The sequence below is a fragment of the Theropithecus gelada genome, chromosome 12 (assembly GCF_003255815.1).
Source record: "Theropithecus gelada isolate Dixy chromosome 12, Tgel_1.0, whole genome shotgun sequence".
In the NCBI taxonomy this organism is placed as follows: Eukaryota; Metazoa; Chordata; class Mammalia; order Primates; family Cercopithecidae; genus Theropithecus; species Theropithecus gelada.
The window spans coordinates 42,739,784-42,764,791 of record NC_037680.1 but is presented as its reverse complement, the minus strand read 5'-3'; the positions used below and the strand labels follow the sequence as shown (position 1 = coordinate 42,764,791).

At 34.3% G+C, this 25,008-nt stretch overlaps 2 protein-coding genes across 4 annotated transcripts in view; one reads left to right on the top strand and one right to left on the bottom strand.

Annotated features, from left to right (window-relative positions):
* SCN9A (sodium voltage-gated channel alpha subunit 9) overlaps nt 1–25,008 on the top strand; it is a 186,427-nt gene that overhangs the window by 48,769 nt on the left and 112,650 nt on the right. For both annotated transcript variants that reach the window (XM_025405213.1, XM_025405212.1), the window contains exons 2-4: nt 21,111–21,418; nt 24,069–24,187; nt 24,544–24,633. In XM_025405213.1, coding sequence (XP_025260998.1) covers nt 21,161–21,418; nt 24,069–24,187; nt 24,544–24,633 — 467 coding nt within the window. In that variant the 5' untranslated portion in view covers nt 21,111–21,160. The remainder of the gene's footprint in view (nt 1–21,110; nt 21,419–24,068; nt 24,188–24,543; nt 24,634–25,008) is intronic.
* Nucleotides 15,364–16,625, bottom strand: LOC112636501 (L-lactate dehydrogenase B chain-like). 2 transcript variants are annotated; one of them, XM_025405215.1, is made up of 2 exons: nt 16,324–16,624; nt 15,364–16,149 (listed from the first exon to the last, which is right to left on the bottom strand). In XM_025405215.1, exons 1-2 carry the CDS (start codon nt 16,566–16,568, stop codon nt 15,564–15,566), a joined length of 831 nt encoding a protein of 276 aa, XP_025261000.1. In that variant the 5' UTR covers nt 16,569–16,624; the 3' UTR covers nt 15,364–15,563. The 2 variants fall into 2 exon arrangements, with proteins under 2 accessions (XP_025261000.1, XP_025260999.1); XM_025405214.1 differs by having other exon boundaries at nt 15,364–16,625.

The window sequence follows — 25,008 nt, the reverse complement described above, 5'->3', positions numbered from 1 at the left end:
CATTCTTTGTCATTTTTGACTTTTTGTATTAGTGATGGAAAATTAGTGGAATATGAAACAAAAGTCACAAGGATGAGCAATAAAATCAACAGAAATTATATTAACATTGAACAAGGAACTATAACAAAGTTTTGTCATACCAGAAACAAAAGTAGAAAGTATTATTTCTCAAAGAAGAAGACATGCATCTCTTGTAGCACTATTAAATAAATTATTGGATAGTGTAATCATCCAGTGTATAAAGAAGAGTGAATCATATGAATACATTGAGGAAAAATGTTAGGATGTCTTGCTTATTTGCCATAAAATGGCCAAATACGTTGAGATAACGAACTCTTCATACGTCACTACATTGAGGATGTTGATAACACAGTGGTTGGGTGTTATCGATTTAGAGTATGTAAGATTAGCTTCTGAATAAGGACGCTGTACAGGCTCTGATATCTTACAACTCATATATGAAAGAAACTTGATGGAGGTGTTCCCAAATTTGACAGTAATACTGAAAATTTACATGCCATTACCAAAAACAAGTTGTAAAACTCAGAGAAATTTGCTCAACTATCAGTAATGAACATACACACACTACAATAAGTTGTGGAAAAGAAAGACTAAATTCTTCTATTTTCTCCATTACAAAATTGATACAATGTAAAGGGAAGATCAAAGCGAATGAAGCCAAAAATGAAGGGAAAGTCCTAAAGAAATGTGCTAAGGAGTAAATTAATAAAATTTTAGAATTTATGGTATTGGTTAGTTATTTTTAATACAGAGGCAACTTATTTAATTTTTGTCCTCACTTTTTTTTTTTTTTTTTGAGACGGAGTCTCGCTCTGTTGCCCAGGCTGGAGTGCAGTGGCCGGATCTCAGCTCACTGCAAGCTCCGCCTCCCGGGTTTACGCCATTCTCCTGCCTCAGCCTCCCGAGTATCTGGGACTACAGGCGTCCGCCACCTCGCCCGGCTAGTTTTTTTTTTTTTGTATTTTTAGTAGAGATGGGGTTTCACCATGTTATTCACTTTTCTATTAATTTGTCTTTTGTACCTAATTTGTACTTGTATTTAGCATTTTTTCTCAACCTCCTCCCCCAGTTGTATAAGCCACAAGTCCATAAAACCTGGATCTGTTTTTAGGCTACAGTGGGTTAGATCAGGGGTTCCCAACCCCTGGGCCACTGACAGATACTGGTCTATGGCCTGTTAGGAACCAGGCCGCACAGCAGGAGGTGAGCAGCAGCCCAGTGAACATTACCACCTGAGCTCTGCCTCCTGTCAGATCAGCCTTGGCATTAGATTCTCAGAGAAGTGCAAGCTCTATTGTGAACTGCACATGTGAGGGATCTAAGTTGCACACTCCTTATGAGAATCTAACTAATGGCTGATCATCTGAAGTGGAATAGTTTTGTCCCAAAACCTACCTACTGCCCTGGAAAAATTGTCTTCCATGAAACCAGTCCTTGGTGCCAAGAAGGTTGGGGACTGCTGGATTGCCAGGTGTTATCACTAAGAGAGCAAATAGGTAAAATGTCTGGTAATATACATTTGAATATTATGCAGTAGTTAGAAGTACAGATTAGATGTACTTACAACAACATGAATGCTGTAAGTACTTTAAATCATAGTGCTTAGTAAATAAAAACAAACAATGAGAAAATTTATGTAAATTAGAGATTCATGTGTACAATATTCAATTTTCAAGAAAACAAAGATGTTCATAAACACATTATAATGGTTGCTAAGCATGGGAATGAGAAACAGGTAGAGTGGCAGAGAATGGGATATGGGGGCAATGGAGAAAAAATATTAACAAAAGGAGGCTTTGCATGGCCAGTGACAACAAAGGGCCATGAACTGGGAATTTAACCCTGAACTTGAGGTTAAAAAAATCTAGAATGCAGGAACTTTCGTTGCTATAATCCACAATACAAGTAAGTTATGATTTAACATTGAGAAGGAAAATAAGCTTTGTGCATACTTTTAAATTTTAAATTAGAATAGTTTGAAGATTATACAAATACAGGAATAGAAAATTTAAAGAGTTTATGAAGCTATATATTTCAAATTCCATGGAAGGACAAAGTCAAATATGATTTTTTGTTGTTGTTGTTTGGAAAAGTTGAGAGGAAGTGAGGACAATCAGACTTGATGACAAAGTCAAAAATGAAGGAGACAGCTCCTGGATCATAGCAAACTATTAACATGAGAGGGAGGAATTGTAGGAGATATCTGTCATAGTACAGACCAGCAAATTTCTACTCATCTTCCCTCCCTGACCAAAATCTTTCTTCCTAAGTCCTAGTTAGGTGCCTTTTCTGTGTGTTCTCATTGCTCTCACATAGTTGGTGCATTGTAATTGTTTACCTGCTGGTTTTCCCCAACAGACTGTAAGCCCTAGAGGACAAGGATCAAGGCCGTCTAGTTTGTATTGTGTCCCCAGCACCTGGCACCTTAAAAATATTTGTTGCTCTTACCTCCAAACAACAACAACCCCCCCACACACACAACAACAAACAACAAAAATGGGTAACAATGTGAGATGGTAGATATGTTAATTTTCTTTACTGTGGTAACCTTTTTTACTATCTATATGTGTCCAATAACATCATGTTGTATACCTTAAATATACACAATAAAATGCATTTTAAAATATCTGTTGAAGAGCAAGTAAAATGAAATGAACATATTAAAGAGATATCAGTATAATATTTCACACATGTGACCATTATTTGTATAACTTGCTGCGGGGGTAAACCTTAAAATCAAGATTACCTTTATTTTGTTTTGGTAATTTGAACAGTAAGGAACTTATTATATTTAGGCATTTTTTGCTTTAATCTTTTGTAGTTTAATAAAGAAAAATTTCCAAAATGTATTCTGTTAATTCTGATAGCATGCTATTATGATGGCATTTTAAACAACTAATACAAATAATAATGATGCAGATAATCAATTTAACTGATGGCTGGTCACTTAAGATCACTTTCTAATTTTCAGTTATTATAGGGTCTTTCAAAATAAGGCTACTTTTGTAAAAAATAATTTTATACTATATTGTACATTAAAGGAATTCGTAGACAGTGTTTTCTATACAACAGAGAAAAAAATTTATCTAAACCTGAGAGCAATTACTTTAGCAATTAAAACCACTCAAATGTTGTAGACTAAAATAATTGAAAGTCAAAATAAGATTAATGGAAATATAGTTTTCATATACAAATAATGGTAAGGGATTCAAGAAAATAAAAATTGGACTTAATGCATTTTATCCTATATAGTTTTAAAAACCATAAAACATAATCCTTATTGCATTGTGTAGTCATTTTTCACCTTTGTAGGGTTCATTTTTCCTTATATGCAAACAGACGCCTATTCTGATATTCTTCATTTCTTGCTGCATCTCTATTCTATTTGTTTAGGATCTTTTCCTTCTGCCTAAATACTTCGTTTAGTGTATATTTTAGTACAATGATTAATTCTCTTAACTTGAGTTTTCGGAAAAAGAAGTTTTTAAAGACATTTTACATTCATCTTTTTAACTTTACATTAAGGATAACATACTTAAATAAAAATGCATATATCATGTTCTCACTTGTAAGTGAGACACATAGAGGGGAACAACACACACTGGAGCCTTTCAAAGAGGGTAGAGGGTGGGAGGAGGCAGAAAATAAGGAAAAATAACCAATGAGTACTAGGCCTAATACCTGGGTGATGAAATAAACTGTGAAACAAACCCTCATGACACAAGTTTACCTATGTAACAAAACTGCACTTGTACCCCTGAACTTAAAAGTTAAAAAAATGCATATATACTAAAAATATAGTTTGATAAATTCTTCACAAATGAAACAAACCATGTAACAAATACTGGGATGAAAACACAGAATTCCTTCACTCTAGAATAATATTTTCACTCTCTCTGATGTTCTACGGTGTCAGGGACTACAAAGGCTACAAAACCAAATGACAGGTCTGCTTTGTTCCAAGCAATGTTACAAGCTAAAGATACACTGCCTGTAGGATTTCATACTCTTAAAAGTTCCTAGATACATAAAATTCTACTAATTAGTTAAATGAAGCTGTGTATTTATGGACAATAGTTAAATTGTGACCCAGATGAGTGTACCTAGCCCCTTGTTAGAGAAAGCTCCTTAGTATCCATGAGGTATGAAGGATCTCTAAGAGTTATCAGGGCTAGAGGTCTGGGGACAGTTATCCTGGCTCATGCAAGTCTTTTAGTGAAATGGCCTGGACAAGTTCATAGTGAAGATAGGCAGTCAATTGATAAGATTATATTATATTTGACTTTATTTCTAATAAGATTGTAACAAAAACTATATTATAAAGTTAAAAGCAAATTGAGGTGTTGTAGTGAGGAAAGAGAGGATTGTATAGATTCATAATTGCTGGCTCAATTCCAGTGTTTTTACTCTACTTAACTGAATAGATTTGGTTAATTTTTAAAAGTTCAGGTAACAAATAATATGGTCATTACTGAAATCCCTAAAAACCATTGTTTTTACTGAATCTAGACTAGGGGAAGAGTAAGATAAAACAACGTAAGTAGAATGTTGGCAGTTTAAAAAATTTTGCCAGGTGCAGTGGTTGACGCCTGTCACCCCAGCACTTTGGGAGGCGAAGGAAGGCAGATCACTTGAGCCCAGGAGTTTAAGACCAGCCTGGGCAACATAGTGAGACCTTGTCTCTACAAAAAATGTTTTAAAAAATTAACCCAGCATGATGGCACGCACCTGTAGTCCCAGCTACTCGGGAAGGTGGGAGGTCGCTTGAGTGCACGAGGATGATGTTGCAGTGAGCCATGATCGCAGTACTGCACTGCCGCCTGGGTGATAGAGTGAGACCTTGTGTTTATAAGAAAATATATACCTTTCAAAAATTATAAACTCAAACTTTTTGCCCATGTTACAGCTGCCTCCCTCTGTGGTATAAACAGAATATTAAATATTGTGTTTATTTTTATCAAAATAAGGCAGAAATTCTCAAGACAGAAAATGAAAAGTTTTGTAAAGGGGTTTCACAGACCTTTCATTGAATATTAAATGTAATGCTAAACAATATTTGAAGATAACCCATAGTGGTCCCAGTCTTCAGCCTGAAGTCAAGAATCTTTAGTTATCTGAATGTTCTCAAGCTCCAAGACTTATTAGGATGCTATTTAAGCAAGGTGCAGGATTTCCAAACACTAGTGATTAATGTATGAGTTCTGCTTATTATAGCACTGCTGTGCAGCCGCAAAATCTTTCAGAAACGCTCACAATAACTATGGCTTACTTTGATAAAGAATATTCACTAGGATGGTTAGTCTAATATACTCTCATAAAAAAGGAAAAGTATTATGAGGTGGTGCCAGGACCTTGGGTCCTATTTGGCAATTTCTCCAAGGATCTCTCAAAGGTAAGATCATCATATATCTAAGCTTGCCTAGAACAGTCGGAGGTCGTTCCTGCTGTCTTGGTATTTTCTGTATTGTGTAGCATTTATTCTTGACAAAAAATCCTGGCTTGGAACATAAATGCTATAGACATCCTGCCAAGCATTGAATCAAATTTATAAGTGTAACCCTGACAGCTAGGGTAGAGCTGTCTATTTCCTTCCTCCAAAGATGTTACCAGGTATTTAGATTAGTAAAATGAGAAACTACTGAGATGCCCTTATATTATAATTCAAGGAGCAGATAGGAATGGATATAGACTTGGTTTAAGTATTATTTTTCCCCCATATTCTCCAGATTCAATCATTTCACACCTTTGACTTTCTTATCTAAATTGTAGAGCTATTCAGTGACTAAATTGCACTTTTTATTGTCTTTGAATGTTTCAGCTTAATCTTGTTATTGACATACATAATTTTCATTATCTTGATATTTCACTTATTGAATCTGAGGCTAGGTGTAGGAAGGACCCCATTATTTTCTTGGTGCCAAGACAGAACAGAGTTTCCAGATCCATCTGGAAATTTTTCTGTTTTCATGGGAGAGGGCCTATAAGAGTTCATACTGGAAGGGAACATTGCCTCTCATCTCTCCTGATGACATATTTCTCTTTTATCATGGATTTCTTATGTTATGAATAGATAAGTTATGAAGGTGACGTTACTGAACATAGGAGAGTAATTTAAAATATTATTGACAAAAGGGGTTTTTGTAGTTATAAGCCAGGGTTAAGTGTATCCTTGTCAGCCAGAGTGGAGCTGTATTTTTGTCTTGCTCTGATATTATCAGGTGTTCAGAGTTCAGTAAAATGAGAACTTCGGAGTCAAATACATTTCTTTTATCTCTATGTTACCTTACAGTTCCTAAAGTAACACAGAAATCAAAAGGCAGCCTTTTGTACCTTAACAGCATCATGAAGATGAATATGTAATCAAGCTTCAATTTAACAACTTAAGAGATATTTAGTATGCTTACCACGGTCGAGGGAGTTAAATTGTACTTATTCTAAAAGAAAATAACACACAGAATCCCTCATAAGTGTATTTTTTTTAGCCTATTATAAGAAGACATAATGACTCTCAGGTATAATTAGGACTCAGACATTGTGACTCCAGGTTAGTTCTATGTTTATAAGTTGTAAGCTCATTCCTGACCCAGGAGAGCGCATTTATAGAAAATTATCCTCCCAAGCATGATTACTTTAAGAAAACTGAGCAGCATTTCTAATGGATCTCCTATTGATCAAAGCAATGCTATTTTGTACTGTGTAAACTATATTTTTTATGTATTAATTGTAATTCGTTTTAATTAAAAGTGTTTCAAATTTATAAGTCTATTATCACTTAGGTATATTATAGATAATACAGATAATAGCAATGCATTTACTTGATAAATTCAAATTCGTTGAGATATTATTACCTTTATTTAGTATTAGAATAATTCTACACCTATGATTTCCTTTTGTTTAAATAAACTTTTGTCTTGGAATAGATTTATGGAAAAATGGTGTAGATAGTAAGGAGACTTTCAATATACCCTACATCCAGTTTCCCCTATTATTAACAACTTATGTTAGTATAGTGCATTTGTCACAATTAATAAAACCATATGATACATCATTTTCATTAACAAATGCCCTTACCCTATTCAGAGTTCCTTAGTTTTTTACTAATTTCCTTTTTCTCTTTCAAGATCTCACCCAGGCTACCACATTACATTTAACCATCATACTATCACATCACCTTAGGCATCTCTAGGCTGTGGCAATTTCTCAGGCTTTCCTTGTTTTTGATGATGTCGATAATTTGAATGAGTATAGGTTAGGTATTTTGTAGAATGTTCTTGAATTGGGATTTGTCTGATATTTTTCTCATGATTAGATTAAGGCTATAAGTTTTGGGAAGGAAGGTCACATATGTAAAATGCCATTCTCATCATGTAATATCAGTGGAACACATTAACAATGTGAGTTATCGTTGTTGATGTTAACTATGATTCAAAGATACTTTTGGGGTTCTCATGTTCTCATTCTATGGTGCCTTGAGAATGCTTTAAAAATGAATGGTACTTCAGTCAAAATTTTACCTGCAGGAAAAAAATCACTATGTATTTCTAGAGAAGTGATATTTTCAAAGCAGTGTTTCATTTGGCAACAGTTAGCATCAATAAAAATGTATTTTTTATTTATCTTTACATTTGTCCACTGTCTTAAATAATTTATACTGACACAATCTCATTCAGATTTTGGCAGATCTTGAAAATGATTAATTGGACCAATCTAAAATAAATAAATCAATTTATTTATTTATTTTGAGATTGAGTCCCGCTCTGTGGCCCAGGCTGGAATACAGTGGCACGAGCTCAGTTCACTGCAACCTCCACCTCTTGGGTTCAAGTAATTCTCCTGTCTCGGCCTACTGAGTAGCTGAGATTGCAGGCGCCCGCCACCATGCCTCGCTAATTCTTGTAATTTTATCGATATAGGATACAAGTTATTTACAGGTAAGAGGCACAGTGATGGAATGCAAAACACAACCTGAAATTATTATAGAGTTGTGAACGTGTAGCGTGTAGTATTTTCCTGCTCCTTGAAATAAGAAAATATGGCATCATAGTCCCTCTAATCAAGATTAAAGAAATAAAAAATTAAACACCACTTGCTTTCTACAAGAAATGTCAAAAGTTATCAAAGGAAACCTACTCTTTAAAGGAATTATCTGGGAGATATTTTTAAGAGAACAACTTATTCTCTTAAATAAACATAGCTTTCATATATAAGATAAACATTAATTATTACAAAAGCACAACACGTTACAAAATTATATGGACATAATATGCACATACTCTACCCAAGCCACAATGGAGCTGGCACTCTGACACTAATAAATCATTTGGGAACTGCAGTGTAGAGTATTTAGAACCTGTTATGTGGCCAAGAAGGTAATAGAGGCCACTGAGACCTTTTCCAGTCTAATATAATGGGCACAACTCACATTTTTCCCTTTTAGCTATTAGGTAAAAATTAGTGTTGGTGTTTCCTTCAGTGATGTTTAGGGGATTTACAATTTTTACTGTGAACACCTAGGGAAACCCACTTCCCACCTCATCCTATAGATTTTCCCTATGTGAAGGGTTTTCATAGAAACTTGGGGATGAAAGGAAGTCCCCCAAATAATTTTCCTGATGTCTGCTTCCAGTATTTGACTTCAAGAATCCTGTTTTCCAAATAGTATGTTCAGAGCCATACCAGGCACACGGAGTCTCTAAAACCCTGGAGACATTGTAATATTTCTTTGCTTGAATGAAGGGATCATTCTTGTATTCTGTTCAGAGACTACATTAATGATATTTAAATGTTTCTCAGAAGATAAACAAAGTGTTGTTTGCTTTTGACCCTGTTCAGCAATATTCAATGAATAAAAAAGAAAAAAGTCTTAATGATAGTTCCTGAGCCACATAACTTTGTCTAATTAAAAAATATTTTGCAAGTCTTCATATAAAGTTCAAAACAACAGAGGTGATATGGTGGGAATTTTCTTAAGAAAGGAATTTCTGCAGCACCCAATCATTTGAGCAATCAACATGCATTCTAGGGATACTTTTGTATTGTTTAAAATTACATTTTACAAAATAACTAATGTCCTAAATGCCTCAACATTTTTAGAATCAGAAAAGTTGCTTCACTAGGATGTCCAAGATCACTTAGCTAGTAATTGGTGAATCCAATATTCAAAACCCAGGCTTTCTAGCTCCCGGACTTGTCCTTGACTCACTACTCTAAACTAAATCTCTGTTTAATATCACATGCACATATGAAATGTTTCATGTTTAAAAGGCTAATACATTCCTATAAATGGAAATATCTTCATTTAATATAATTAATATATTTTTAATTATGGAAGCATGATGAAATTATCCAAAGCAATGAATTAAAATAAAAGGATGAGACAAGTTAATAATCTTACAAGCTCCATGTATACATGTTCATTGTGTGGAAAACTCTTCCTGTTAAGCACTTTATATACAGTTAACCATCACAATCTAAACCACTCTTCGGAGCATGATTATTAACTCAATTTTTCAAACTAGGAATCTTAGGCTCAGAGAGGTTATGTCATCTCCACAGGGTCAACAGCTGTAAAATGTGGAGCACAAATTGTAATGGGAAAGGCCGGGATGATTATTGACCTGTGAGCCACTGAAACCAGTGTGAATTGTTCTGTACTGAATAGAAGTACACTTCATGATATATACTATAACTGTTGCTGAAGGATTTTATTCATTTTACACTGGATCAAATGGAAATTGAGCTGTATATTAATTTTACAAAAGCTCCAAATTAAGAAGAAACTATACAAACTCATATAAAATGAAAATTTATTTTTTAAAACATGTTTTCTAAGTAGGGTTTCATAAAGTGATACAAATTTTTAGTTATTAGACTGATAAAATAAATCTATTTCTTTTAATATCTTTGTCCTTTCTTTTTGAATGTTGTTATACATTCCTGAAAGTTGGAAGATCAGCATTTTAAAATAAATGCTGGGAAAGACCTAATGTAACTCTTGATTATTTTACAGCATCAATAGTTCTTCCTTCTTCTTGCTTATTGCTTAACAACAGGTTGTCTGAGGACGCTTTAGAGCTGACAGGTTTGGAGGATGAGGGATGAGTATGAGCAAAACTCTGAGGAGGAGCACTGCATGCCTCAAAAGAACTTGGAGAGAATAAGAGATACCAAAAAATAAAAATAAAAATAAAGATTTTGCCAGGCTATAATTGGAATGAAGTAATATAAGTGACATGAATGATGCTTAAAATGTTGAGAATTAAAAGTAAATATTAAAACATTGAAGAACTTTTTTTTTCACTTATAGCTGGGAGTATGCTAAAGGATCGAGGGTATTTTTATTATACTCTTATCCCTCTTTTTCTTACCCTTTTTGGTTTATCATCTTCCTTCTCTCTTTCAACCTCTGTTTTTTTCATTCAGTTTTTCCCCTCATTCTAACTCTTCTTTTTTTAATTGAACATAATAGAGATTCGGAGTTCAAAACGTGTGTTGTTTCTATTGAATTGATTATTTTTTTATTATTTATTTATTTTGAGACAGGGTCTCTCTCTGTCATCCAAGCTGCAGTGCAGCGGTGCGATCATGGCTCACTGTAGACTCAACCTCCCCAGCCTCAGGTGATCCTCCCACCTTAGCTACTCTCGAGCAGCTGGGACTACCGGCACAAAGCTCCATGCCCGGCTAATTTTTGTACTTTTTGTAGAGACAGGGTTTCACTGTGTTGCCCATGCTGTTCTTGAACTCCTGCCCTCAAGTGATTCACCCTCCTTGGCCTCCGAAAATGTTGAAATTACAGGCATGAGCCACTGTGCCTGGCCTATAGAATGGAATTTATGTTTATCCTTTCCAATTTTAAAATGGATAACTTCAAAGTTGTGTATTTTACATTCATTGTCTTCAAACCAAACAAAATCCAAAAACTTTTCTACTTTTTAAATTGAATTTTCTATCTGTTTTTGAATAATAAAACCTGGTCATTAATTTATGTGTACTCATCTGATGTTTTTTATTTAACATAATCAAGTGGAGGGTTCGCATTAATATTTTATGCTTTTTAAAAGTAGACATATTTATGCTTTTCCCTAAAACTTTTATTTCAGCATTACTTAGATAAGCCCTGGCAGCTGTATTTTTTTAAGTTACACAGATGATTTTTTTTTTTTATATACCCTGGTCAATAGCCACAGTGGAATATACTTTCATTCTGATATATACACTCTTGACAACCATAGAGACAAATGATACTTAACTGCATTTTTTATATTACCTAATAAAAGTGAAAGAGATTTTAAAACAGTAGTATTTAGGAAAACAGCAGATAATAAGACATTAATTTTGTGTTATGGGTTACTGGTATTAAGTATCATGTAATGCCCACATCTCAAAGCTCATTATGGAAGAATTGGTGTCAGATAACAGGAAGATTGATATTGTTGAAAACCATGCATTCAGCAAGGCAACCATAGGTAGCACCCAATGAAGTGTTCAGTATTCATCCAAGCAGAGAAAGTAGAAGACACAATCTTTACCATAACTTTGAGTGTTTGCAGTGTGTCAGATGGTCCCTTGAAGAAGAAATACTAATCAAATGAATTGCAAATTGTCTCCAATTTACCCGAAAGAGATCAAAATAATGTGTCTAAATATACGGTGTTCGAGAGGTGTAGAGTCAGTCCATATTTTGCAAGTCCAATGAGGTAACAGAACAGTTTCTACTTAAGCAGCTGTTTGTTGGTTTCTTTGGCTCAAGAGAGAGGTATAATATCTTCTTCTATTTCACAGCTTTTTAATCATAATAATAACTATTATAAAATTAACAAATGCACATGGTAACTAATTCAAACAATTTTTGCTTTATCCCTGTAAAGCCATTCTCTGGGGAATAATCACTTCCTGCTTTTTTTAAAAAAAGTTTTTCTGATATTTTCCTTTTTATCTCTAAATAATATGATTATGTCTCATTTTTTATTTCATCAACTTATGTAATGTTGTCTAACTTTCTAATTTGCAAATGAGGAATTTATTTTATTTATGTAAACTTTTCTCTTTCTTCTCCATTCTCAAATTCCAAGTAGTTATGTTTTTATTTCTAAGAAATTCTATTGGTTGGATTTTTATCTTTAAATAGAATATACATGAAACTCCATTTCTTGTTACTTGAACGTTAGCTGGGATGCACTGACTGCCTTCAATGTAAGATAACAGGTCAGCTCTCCAACTTTTCCCTCACCTCTAATCCCCCTTTACCTCTCAATTTTTGTAAGCTATTCCATTACTTTTACATTGAAAATATTTAACACATATATGTGTAGATCTTGTCTTTGTGTAAATAAAGTTCTATAATTGTACTTACATTTTATATATGGTTTGGTAATTGACCCATTTGTGAGATGATTAACTGATACAATTTAACAAATTATAATTATGTAAGTATTTTTCATTTTAAAACAAGTAATATGGTTTGATCTAGAGAAGAATTTAAACCTCTCATTCAACCTCTGCTACTTGAAGAACACATCAAACTCAAGTAGATTCTCTCTGCTTCAATTCTACCAGTTGTTCAAGTTCATGCCATATTTTGAATTGATTCCTATTTGGATAATACAGCTGTTTATGCTTTCTGAAGAAACAAATTCGCTTTGCTTTTATTCACACTATTTGCAAAACAGTCTTGTATTCTGTGTGCTTTAGAAGTACTTTTTTTTTTTTTTGCTCTACCTTAATGCAAAGTAACTTAAAAGAAAGATAAAAAGTCGTTAAATTTTGAATTTTCTTACATCTAGAAATACGTTTTGTTTGCCATCACACTAGATAACAGGTTGTCTGATAATAAAATCTGATTCAAAATATTTTCTCTCATCACACTGAAAGCATTGATTGTGTTCTAGTGTCAATTATGGCTAAGGAAATTTTAATGGCAATCTAATTTTCATTCTTTTTAGTTAGTTATCTTATTTTTGGAAGCTTACAAAATCTTGTTTCTATTATTAATGCTCTAAACTTTCACAAGAATGAAACTTTTAAATTGATCTGCTTTTGTACTTTTAGCCTGATGACTCTCCGTGAATTTTCTGCTATTACTTTGTTTATTATTTCCTATCTACTATTTGCTGCTCTCTTGAGACTGATGTTGAACAACATGGATTGTTCTATATCTTCTAAGTTTTATTTTGAGTTTTATTTTGTACTTTTTTAATTTTAAAAATTATTCTAAAAGATGTAGAAAAATCTAAGATATAGAACTCCATGAATTTTTACACATACATATATTCCCATGTAACCATCACATAGATCAAGGTATAGAACATTTCTAGCACTTGAGAATGTTCACTTATGCCCCATTCTGGTAAAGTGTACCTTTTGGGTAAAGTGAAAGTTAACTACAATTATGAATCCTCCTTTTCAGCAAGCATTCTACTGAAATTTTTGTTTTCACAAAGCATGACCTTTACCCAGAATTGATGTTGTTTTTGGTAGCCTATATATATATATATATTTTTTAACAAAGGATACTTCGTCTCCTCAAATTTCTCTAGGAATACTAACTTTAACTTCTCAATATCCCCCAATGTTTATTTTTTTTTCTAAAGTTATAAGTTTGATCTGTTCATCTTAGTCTTTCAATTTTATGTTTGGTAGATCTTCATTACCAATTTATTATTGATTGTCTATTAATATTTATGGAAGAAAGGCCAGGTTGCTGTTGGCCAGGTTTGCATTAGTCTTTATATAGGTCTGTTTCCCAGATAAATCCTCTCTTGAAAGAGAGGGATGACTGAAAGGTCTGCGTACGTAGATGCATGGTGTATTGATAAGCAGGCTACATTTTAGGATGTATGGATGAGGAGTAGGCAAGGGAGTCATTTTTCCCTTGACTCCACCCTGATTCTAGCTAAAATGGACATGGATACCCTGGGAGTCCTACCTGAATTAATGCATATATTATCCTTTTGGTGATAGCTTGGAGATAAACCACTCTGCTACATATTTAATATAGAGAAGGAAGTGGGAAAGGGTTTTCTGCAACATTATTGAATAATCCATGGATTAATCAATTTGTTTTCTGATCTATATCACATATTTGTCATAGAAATCTGTGACTTCTTTGCTAGAAAAAAATTCTAACGTTCTCAGATGAGTATTCCAGACTGTAGCTTCTGCTTTGATCTCCTCACTAGGGTAATCTTATGATTTATGAAAACTTATTTTGTCTTCCTCTGGTTTTTAGTGATATTATTAAATGCTTCCCTACTATACATCTTTGTTTTTACTGCAATGGAAATTTGAAGACCAGAGAGTGTGATAAACACATGGGATAAGACCATTGTCATGAACTGGGAGCTGACATTGCTTTGACTGGAAAGATGTGTGAAGAAAAATAGATGCTAGATAGACAAATACATGATATGATATTTGGACAGACATAGATCCATAGATTGATAAACATAGATAAGACATATCTATATATGTGTGTCTGCATACATAGAAAATAAGAAAGAGTTCAGAATAAATATTTCCATGTTGGTTTTAACTATAGGAAATCTTAGATACAAGAATAACACATCCATTTTTTGATTTTAGTACTTGCCTAAGTTTTCTCTAATATGAGATTAATGGTGAGTGTGTAAGACAGTAATGAGAAAACAAAAGTATTACCTTTATATGCAACATTGGGATTTTATTCTAAAGAAGGTACAATCATAATAATGTTAATAAAAAGTGGAAATGTGGCAATATATTTTTCAAAATTGTAAATTAAACATGACAAGAATAAATATTGATTGATTTCATTAACTATATAAAATTAGGCCAAATAATTTTAAATGATTTTTTTTAAAGTATATTTTCTTCTGGATAGAAAAACATGACATTTTCATTGTACAAATTTGAAAAGTAAAGTATAAAGAAATTCATAAATATAATCCATAATCTCTTAACTAGGGCTAACCTTTGTTAAATGCATTGTGTATATAATTTCAATTTAATATCATTTAAAAATTGTTATTAATTTACATCTATCTGTGTGTATAACCTACATTCCACTTATTATGCTTATAATATTTTTATAATTCATTTAATTCATTAAATAGTCTCTGAAAGCTCTCTTTCAAAGCTGCTCAGTATTTCATTATACACTCATTTCTTCATTTAGTGTAACCCTTACTGTTAGGGTAAGGGTTTGGATTGATTATAATTTTTCAATATTATAAAAACTTTGTAGTAAATATCTTTATACATGTTAGAGGACACCTGAGATTATTGTCTTTGAATAAATTCCTAGAAGGAAAATTATTTGCTAATAAAAATGAATTCACATATTTAAGGTTTTTTTTTTTTTTTACACTACAATAGTTAATTTTATTTGTTCAAGAGCTCATATTGCAAGCATTAAACCAAGCATAGGCTTTGATTCTATGAGCCCAAATTCACATATTGAAGAAGATCAAAGCAAACTGCGATCTATGTACACAGATGAAAACTAAAGGCTCAGAGTTAATAACATTGTAGTTTTTAAATTTCTATAGCCTAGAGCCCAGTAGTTACAGGTCTTTTAGGTCCTTCTGGATGTCCCACAGGGTATCCACACTTTTCTTGAGCTGAGCAACTTCATCATCCTTTAGCTTCTGGTTGATAACGCTGGTTAACCCTCGGGCATTGAGGATCCACGGAAGGCTCAGGAAGACTTCATTCTCGATGCCATACATCCCCTTTACCATTGTTGACACGGGATGAATCCTGGATAGATTTTTCAACATGGATTCAATAAGATCAGCCACACTTAATCCAATAGCCCAGTTGGTATATCCTTTTAGCTTGATGACTTCATAGGCACTTTCAACCACCATCTTATGCACTTCCTTCCAATTTTCACTATCATTGTCCGTTCCCATTTCTGGATTCAATTCCTGGAGAGAAACACCTGCCACATTCACGCCACTCCATACAGCCACACTTGAGTCGCCATGTTCCCCCAAAATCCATCCATGGCAGCTGCTGGGATGAATGCCAAGTTTTTCAGCCATAAGGTAGCGAAATCTAGCAGAATCCAGATTACATCCACTTCCAATCACTTGGTGTTTGGGTAATCCACTTAGTTTCCAGGTAACATATGTAAGAATGTCCACTGGGTTGGAAACCACAATTATGATGGAATCAGGACTGTACTTGACGATCTGAGGAATAATGAATTTGAAGACATTAACATTTCTCTGCACCAGATTGAGCCGACTCTCCCCTTCTTGCTGACGGACTCCTGCAGTTACCACTACAATCTTGGAATTGGCAGTCACAGAATAATCTTTATCTGCCACAATTTTAGGCGTCTGAAGAAATAAGCTCCCATGCTGCAGATCCATCATTTCTCCTTTAAGCTTATCTTCCAAAACATCCACAAGAGCAAGTTCATCAGCCAGAGACTTTCCCAGAATGCTGATAGCACACGCCATACCAACTTGTCCAACACCCACTACAGTGATCTTATTGTTTGGGACTGTTGCCTCTTCTTCCGCAACTGGTGCAATGAGTTTTTCCTTAAGAGTTGCCATTTTGCACAGGAGGTAGAAGGCGCTGGAGACCTCAGTAACAGCAGTGCGGAGAAGACAATGTCCATATTTAAGGTTTTTGATAGATATTACAAAATTACCCTCAAAAAGTCTGTACACATTATTTATTACTGTCATCCAGACAGGCGACAGTGATTTCCCCTATATCCTCTCTAATATCACTATTACTTTTGTTAAAATCTTTGCTAATGTAATAGGCCAAATTTTATTCCCCATGTTTATTTTAGTATTTGTTTCTTTGATTACTAGAGAGGTTTGATATAGTTATAAGTGTTTATTAATCATTTGTATTTTTAGGTAATTATGTTATTTACTAAATTTTGTATTATGAGATCTATTATTTTAATATCTTTATTCATTAAAGAAAAAGCACTTCATCTGCCATTTGTATTATACTTTTCTTTTTATTTTGTGGATGCTTTCCGCTTTTAAAAACCTTCATTCTTATGAGATTAAATCTAGCATTCTTTTTCTTTTTAGATTGTGCCTTTGGTGTAATGCTTTACAAGTCCTCTCTACTCTCACATTATATAAGTATTCATTGTCACTTTTTTTAGAATTTTTGAGCTTTATTTTTCCATTTAAATAGTTACTCCACCAGAAATCGCAAATCTTAAACTAAATACCGGACTGATGAAAACTCCTGTGGCCTGTTTATCCAGAAGACTAAGGGAAGAGGAAAGAAGTTGTAGTCACACGTAGGTCCTCCCTCATCATTGCATATTCTTTGTGTGTGTTGGTGAAGTGTGAGGCTCCATTTTTACTTATGTTGCCCTCTGTCACCCTGTCAGCCCATCATCTTGCCACCCCACTGGCCCTGTACAATAACTTCCAAGCAAACTCAGATGCCAACTAAAGCTGCTCTTCTTCAAAGCTATAAAACTAGTAAAATGAAAGGAAGTTTCACCTCTCCAAACTAGAGGATGAGGATGAAATCTGATCAAGGTCTCTTCAACTTATATTTCACAGACCATGACGTTAAGCAGGTTCTTAGTGTCTTCCTTTAATTTAGCTTGATCAGGGAAATATTGCCCATGCATGGTACCACTAGCATTGACCACCTTTTGCCTCTGCTTTTTGTATAAACTTTAGTCATTCTGGAGCTGTGTTGTGCATGTGCATGGGGGTCAGTAGAGACAGAGACAGAGGAGAATAGGAATATTGGAAGAGTCGAACTGGTAATGGGCATCGGAGTTCACAACATCTGTGTACCTAGATTTTTCTCAAATAATTATTGAAAGAGGTGGTACCCTCCATTTGAATGCAGAATCTACCAAAACACCAGTTATTCAAGCCAATTTTTCTTCAAGAGCCACGTTATGTCTACACTGAAAGTGTAGTGAGGCAAGTTATCCCAACCTCTCACCTTTATGATTTTCAAAAGTGTTGAGGAATCCCCAAAGCACAAGTGGCAACTGCTTTGATTTGATTCATTGATTTGTTTCCATTTTACTAAATCTTTTCCTATTCTGAGGACAATTTTCACGTATTTTATGAGCCAAAATTATTAATGCATATTCATAGTAGTTTTATTGAGGTATAATTTACACACCATAAAAATCACCATTTTAAAGTGTACCACTCAGTGGTTTTTCGTATGTTCAGGAAGGTATGCAACCATCATAATTACGTAATTTTAGAATATTTTTATCACCCCCAAAGAAGTCCCATACTCTTTAACCGTTAACCACAGAACCATCAATAGTCACTTCCTATTACACCTAGCCTCTGAAAAAAAAAATACTCTACATTTTGTTTCTGGGGATTTGCCTACTCTGGACATTTCATAAGATGGAATCATATAATATGTGACCTTTTGGCTCTGTGTTCCTTCACAGGGTTTTCATCACATCCATGTTGTAACATGTACCTATACTTCATTTGTTTTTATTGCTAAATATTAATTCAGTGTGTGAATATCCCACGCTTTTATCCATTTATTCATTGGTGAGTAATTAGGTTGTGTTTACTTTCTGGCTACTATGAATAATGCTGCTGAACATTCATGTAAACCTTCTTGTGTGGACATATGTTTTAAATTCCCTAGAGTCTGTACCTAGTAGTGGAACTGCCAAGTCATAACTTACTCTTTACCTTTCAGAATCATCCTACTTTTGAATGTGTACATGCAGTGTCCCTTATTTTTCACTACATTCTTTAAAAAACTTTATCTTAACTTTGGTTTCCAACAAAATACAGGCATAGTTCATTTTATGGGGCTTTGCTTTATTGCACTTCAAGATACTGCATTTCTTACAAGTTGAAGGTTTGTGGCAACCCTGCATTGAGCAAGTCTGTCAGCATAATTTTTTCAACAGCATGTGCTCACTTCATGCATCTGTGTCACACTGTGGCAATTCTCACAATATTTCAAACTTTGTAATTGCTATTATTTATTATTACTATGTATGTTATGGTGATCTATGATCAGTGATCTTTGTTGTTACTATGGTAATTGTTTTGGGGTGCTATGAACCACATCCACATAAGACAGCAAACAATCATTAAATGTCATGTGTTCTGTTTCAGCATTCCTATCTCTCTCCCTTTCCTCCGGCTTCCCTGTTCCCTGACACATAGCAATATTAAAATTAGTTCAATTAGTAACCCATTCCCATCCCTAATGTTCCAGTAAAGGAAGAGTTGTGCATTTCTCACTTTAAATCAGAAGCTGAAATGATTAAGCTTAGTGAGGAGGGCATGTTGAAAGCCAAGACAGGCCAAAAGCTAAGCCTCTTGCACTAAATACTTAGCCAAGTTGTGAATGCAAAGTAAACGTTCTTGAAGGAAATCAAATGTACTACTCCAGTGAACACACGAATGATAAGAAAACAAAACAGCCTTATTGCAAATATAGAAAAAGTTTTAGTGATTGAGATAGAAGATCAAACCAGCCACAACATTTCCTTAAGCCAAAGCCTAATCTAGAGCAAGGCCATAACTCTCCAATTATATGAAGGCTGAGAGGTGAAGAAGCTGAAAAAAAAGTTCAAAGGTGGCAGACGGTACTCCATGAGGATGAAGGAAATAAGCCATTGCCATAAGATAAAAGTGCAAGGTGAAACAGCAAGTGCCGATGCTGAAGATGCAGCAAGTTATTCAGAAGATCTAGCTAAGATCATTGATAAGAGTGGTTACATTAAAAAACAGATTTTCAATGTAGGTCTAACAGCCTTCTACTAGAAGAATATATTATAGCTAGAAAGGAGAAATCAATGCCTGGGTTCAAAGCTTCAAAGAATAGGCTGACTCTCTTGTTAGGGGAGAATGCAGTTGGTGACTTTAAATTGAAGCAAATGCTTATTTATCATTCAGAAAATCTTACAATTATATTATTATTCAGAAAATTAAACAAAAATTATATTATTTAATTATTCAGAAAATCTCTTATGGATTATACTAAATCTACTCTGCCTGTGCTCTATAAATAGAACAAAGCCTGGATGACAGCATATCTGTTTACAGCGTGGTTTATTAAATATTTGAGGCCCATTCTTGATACCTACAGCTCAGAAAAAAAAAAAAAGATTTATTTCAAAATATCACTGCCTATTGACAATGTGCCTGGTCACTCAAGAGTTCTAACAGAGATGTACAAGGGCGTTCATGTTATTTTCATGTCTGCTAACCCTATCCATTCTGTAGCCTATGGGCCAAAGAGTAATTTCAACTTTTAAGTCTTATTATTTAATAAATACATTTTATAAGACTATAGCTGCCATAGATAGTGAGTTCTCTGATGGGTCTGGGCAAAGTAAATTGAAAACTTCTGGAAAGGATTCACCATTCTATATGTTATTAGACCATTAATGATTTGTGGGAGGAGGGCAATATACAAACATTAATAGGAAATTGGAATGAGTTGATTCCACCTCTCGTGGATGACCATGAGGGGTTTAAGACCTCAGTGAGGAAAAGAACTGCAGATGTGGGGGAAATAGCAAGAGAATTAGAATTAGAGGTGGAGCCTAAAATTGTGACTGAATTGTGGTAACTTGAATGTATGAGGAATTGCTTCTGATTGATAAGCAGGGAAAGTGGGTTCTTGAGATGGAATCTTCTTCTGGTCAAGATGTTATGAACATTATTGAAATGACAGCAAAGGATTTAGAATATTACATAAGTTTAATTGATAAAGCAGAGTCATGCTGGAGAGTGGTGCTACCAAAGGCATTATCATAAAGACTTTGAAAAGAGGAAAGTTGAGTTGAATTGCCCCAAAGGTAAATATAGATGAAAAGAAGGGGAATTTAGGAAAATTTATTCAGAAAATTGTCATTTTTTCCTTTAAAGCTGTGAAGTGTAAACTTCAAATTTCTGAGTATAAACATGGTTAGAAGGCATGAAAAATAAGTCCGGCCCATTGCCTGACACATAGTAGTCCCTTAACAAGCTGGTAAGTCTATGAACATTTTACCTTTTGTGGTCGAAACTAAAAATCTGTTTATGTTGTTATTATTATTTTTTAATGTGCCTTTCTTGGCAGGCAAATAGTTAAGTCTTAATTTCTTTGTTTCCATCCAGGCCTCTTATGTGAGGAGCTGAAGAGGAATTAAAATATACAGGATGAAAAGATGGCAATGTTGCCTCCCCCAGGACCTCAGAGCTTTGTCCACTTCACAAAACAGTCTCTTGCCCTCATTGAACAACGCATTGCTGAAAGAAAATCAAAGGAACCCAAAGAAGAAAAGAAAGATGACGATGAAGAAGCCCCAAAGCCAAGCAGCGACTTGGAAGCTGGCAAACAGCTGCCCTTCATCTATGGGGACATTCCTCCCGGCATGGTGTCAGAGCCCCTGGAGGACCTGGACCCCTACTATGCAGACAAAAAAGTGAGTTTATTTTGACTTCAGTGGTCGGTTTCTGTTGACTTCCTTCTGTATAAAAATTATTTTAAATTGAGATTAGTGAAATTTAGTGAATAACTATATCATGATGAGAATGTTAAATTAAATATATATAGAGGATATTCAGAATATGTACTTTTTCAAATTTTATATTGAAACTGGTTCTGGCATTGGCATACTACTTTTATTTTTTTTTTACATCTTTCAAAATTGTTTAGTATAATGTTTAGTATAACATAGTATCCATTGTTTAGTATAATTGTTTAGCATAACTTTTTTAGACATGACACAGTAATCTGCCAAATTTTATAGTCATACCTATTTTTTCCTGCTAATAATTAACTCTCGTGTGTATGCAGACCCAAAAATCACTTAAAAGTTTTTAATGCAAATGAAAATTGCTAATTTCAATTTTAAAACACCAACCTAATTCTTTTTATTAAAATTTCAAGTACAAGGTAACTTGATCTTGCCAAGACAATGTAGTAGGTTGTGATTTTTCATGTTAGCTCCGATGACCTCTGGTTTATAAAGTCTCCCTGGTAATTTTGACAGTCATGTGACCCTGTTCCCTCTTCACTCTCATTCTTCCCCGTTTATATTTTTCTGTATGATATCTGTCACATCTTGCCTTAAGTAGAGTTACTTTGTTCTTTTCATTTTTCTAGGAAGTTCCTTGAATAAAAAACTCATGCCATATTTTTGTTCAAACTCCTTTTCATTACCTGTTATGATATAGTTTCTCACTACATATGTATTAGTTCCTTTTTTTTTTTTTTTTTTTTGGAGACAGAGTCTTGCTCTGTCGCCCAGGCTGGAGTGCAGTGGCGATCTTGGCTTACTTTAAGCTCCGCCTCCCGGGTTCACGCCATTCTCCGGCCTCAGCCTCCCAAGTAGCTGGGACGACAGGCGCCCACCACCACGCCCGGTTAATTTTGTTTTTGTATTTTTAGTAGAGACGGGGTTTCACCATGTCAGCCAGCATGGTCTGTATCTCCTGACCTTGGGATCTGCCCGCCTCGGCCTCCCAAAGTGCTAGGATTACAGGCGTGAGCCACCGCGCGCGGCCGTATTCGTCCATTTTTACACTGCTATAAAGAACTACCTGAGACTGTGTAATTTACAAAGAAAAGAGATTTAATTTGCTCACAGTTCTGAATGGCAGAGGAGGCCTCAGGAAACCTACAATCATGTTTTAAGGCAAAGGGGAAGCAAGGCACATCTTATATGGTTCAGGAGAGAAAGAGGAAGGAAGTGCTACACTTTTAAACCCATCAGGTCTGGTGAGAACTCACTCACTATCCTGAGAACAGCACTGGGGAAACCGACCCCATGATCCAATCTCTTCCCCCCAGGCCCCTCCCCTGACACGTGGGGATTACAATTCAAAATGAGATTTGGGCGGGGACACAGAGCCAAATCATGTAAATACAATTGCAGAAAGAATGGATGAATAATTTTTTAAAAATACAGTGTACTGAGATTTAAGACAAAAAGGGTTGTACTTGAGGACTAGGTATTAATTTTAAAATAATTTTCGATGTAAAAGTGAATTTTACATTAAATTGTATTTAGATATAACTGATATAGTGAAAGGGAACAGGGAAATAAAAGGATACCTGAAAATAATAGACTCTGGTTTGTTTTCTTGAGAGAATACTGCCACATTCAAATAAAAAGCCTGACTCACAAACTTACCTCCCGAATACAGTGAGAAATGCTTATTGCCTGAAACCTACTGATAACCCTATATAAAACTTAGAAAATCAGTGTTTCTCAGATAACACAAGTCATCTCCCTGCCAATGGGAGAAAAATGAGGCAGGGATTTGAACTTTGTCTTTCTGATTTCTAAGCCAGTGCTTTAGGTTGTTTTAATATTTTGTGGTTACTGCTATTTGTTTTTATTTGTTAACTGAATACTAAAGCTATGGAAAAGGACACTTGTTATGGAATGGCTACAATAACATTTCAAGAATATTTGCTTCTATTCATGTCATTTTTTAAATTACCATGGTTAGTAAGTGAGGAATCCCCTTAATTTAAGTCCCTTTTAAGAGCTAATATTAGTATTATAACTAAAATAAAGAAATTGAACTCAGTGATTGGAAGGATTCTTCCAACTCTGACATTCCTTAAACTTAGGAAAATATTTTTTGAAAGAACTCGTATTTTGGAACACGTGCTGCTAACCATGACAATTGCCAGCAAGTATTAAAATTCTCAAGGTTTTATGATAAAAATGATAGAGATAGCTAGTTTCTATTTGTCTTTCTTAAAATGCAATGTAATGGAAGGGAAAGAAGTTGTGCTTTAAAATAACTTCAATAGCCACAGTTATTGTTACTGTTGAAAGAAAGCGAAAAATATAAAATACAGTATTTTGAAAGTTCTAAGTAATACATGCTAACAAATAGCTCAATTTTTAAATTTACTATGAAGAAATGGACTTGGAATTCATTGGCCGAGGTGACATTGATAGACCATTGATGACGTTGGAACCACATTGCTGGAGTCTGATGGCAGTGTTTCTTCAATATCACACTGCCATGTAGAAAGGTAAACTGCTGATATTGATGTGAAAAACTGATGTTTTGGATTCTCAATTTCATCCTGTTTTCTTTTTCCTCCTGCAGACTTTCATAGTATTGAACAAAGGGAAAACAATCTTCCGTTTCAATGCCACACCTGCTTTATATATGCTTTCTCCTTTCAGTCCTTTAAGAAGAATATCTATTAAGATTTTAGTACACTCATATCCTTTTCAAAATGATTACATCCAGTGTTACTTCATGGTGTGATTTTTGCGATTTTATTCAAATATAGATGTTACACCTTTTTCACCTTGAAAGACTCTGGTTTTAGTTTATTAATTTCAATATTATTAATATAATTTGTCATGGGTCTCAAAAAAGACTGGGAGAGTGGAAATATTAAGATTTTAGGATATGTTACTTTAATTTATTACTCTCTTGTTCAAAGAGACAAAATAGTCTACAAGCTCATTTAGAATTTTTTTCCAAGGAAAAGTTGTAAGCATTTCAACAAGTGTCATCCTCAAATATTTCAAATTCACACTGTCATCTCTTTTTTTCCTTGATTCTAAGCTACCTTATTCAGCATGCTCATCATGTGCACTATTCTGACAAACTGCATATTTATGACCATGAGTAACCCACCGGACTGGACCAAAAATGTCGAGTAAGTCGGTATAAGTACATTTTAATATAGTTTTCGTATTATCATTTCATCCTTTCCTTTTCCTGCTAGGAAGTTATTGCATTTATAAAGATGGGGAATCTTTATCTTCCCATGTTATGTGCTTGCTTTTCTTTCATTCTTTATCTCCTCTATGGTATTAACCTGCCAGATTAGAAAAATTAGATGCTGCAGTGTTTTCTAGAAGAATGAACTTGTCAGATGCTCCATCCTGTTCTTAAACATGTTACATATATTTTATTCTTGGGTGTATGTTTTATAATTATATGGATGTATTTTTAAATAATTGTTTTGGTGAATTTTTGATAGAAGCAATGTAGGAATTTTTTAGGCAGGTCTGAGACCTATATTCTTAGT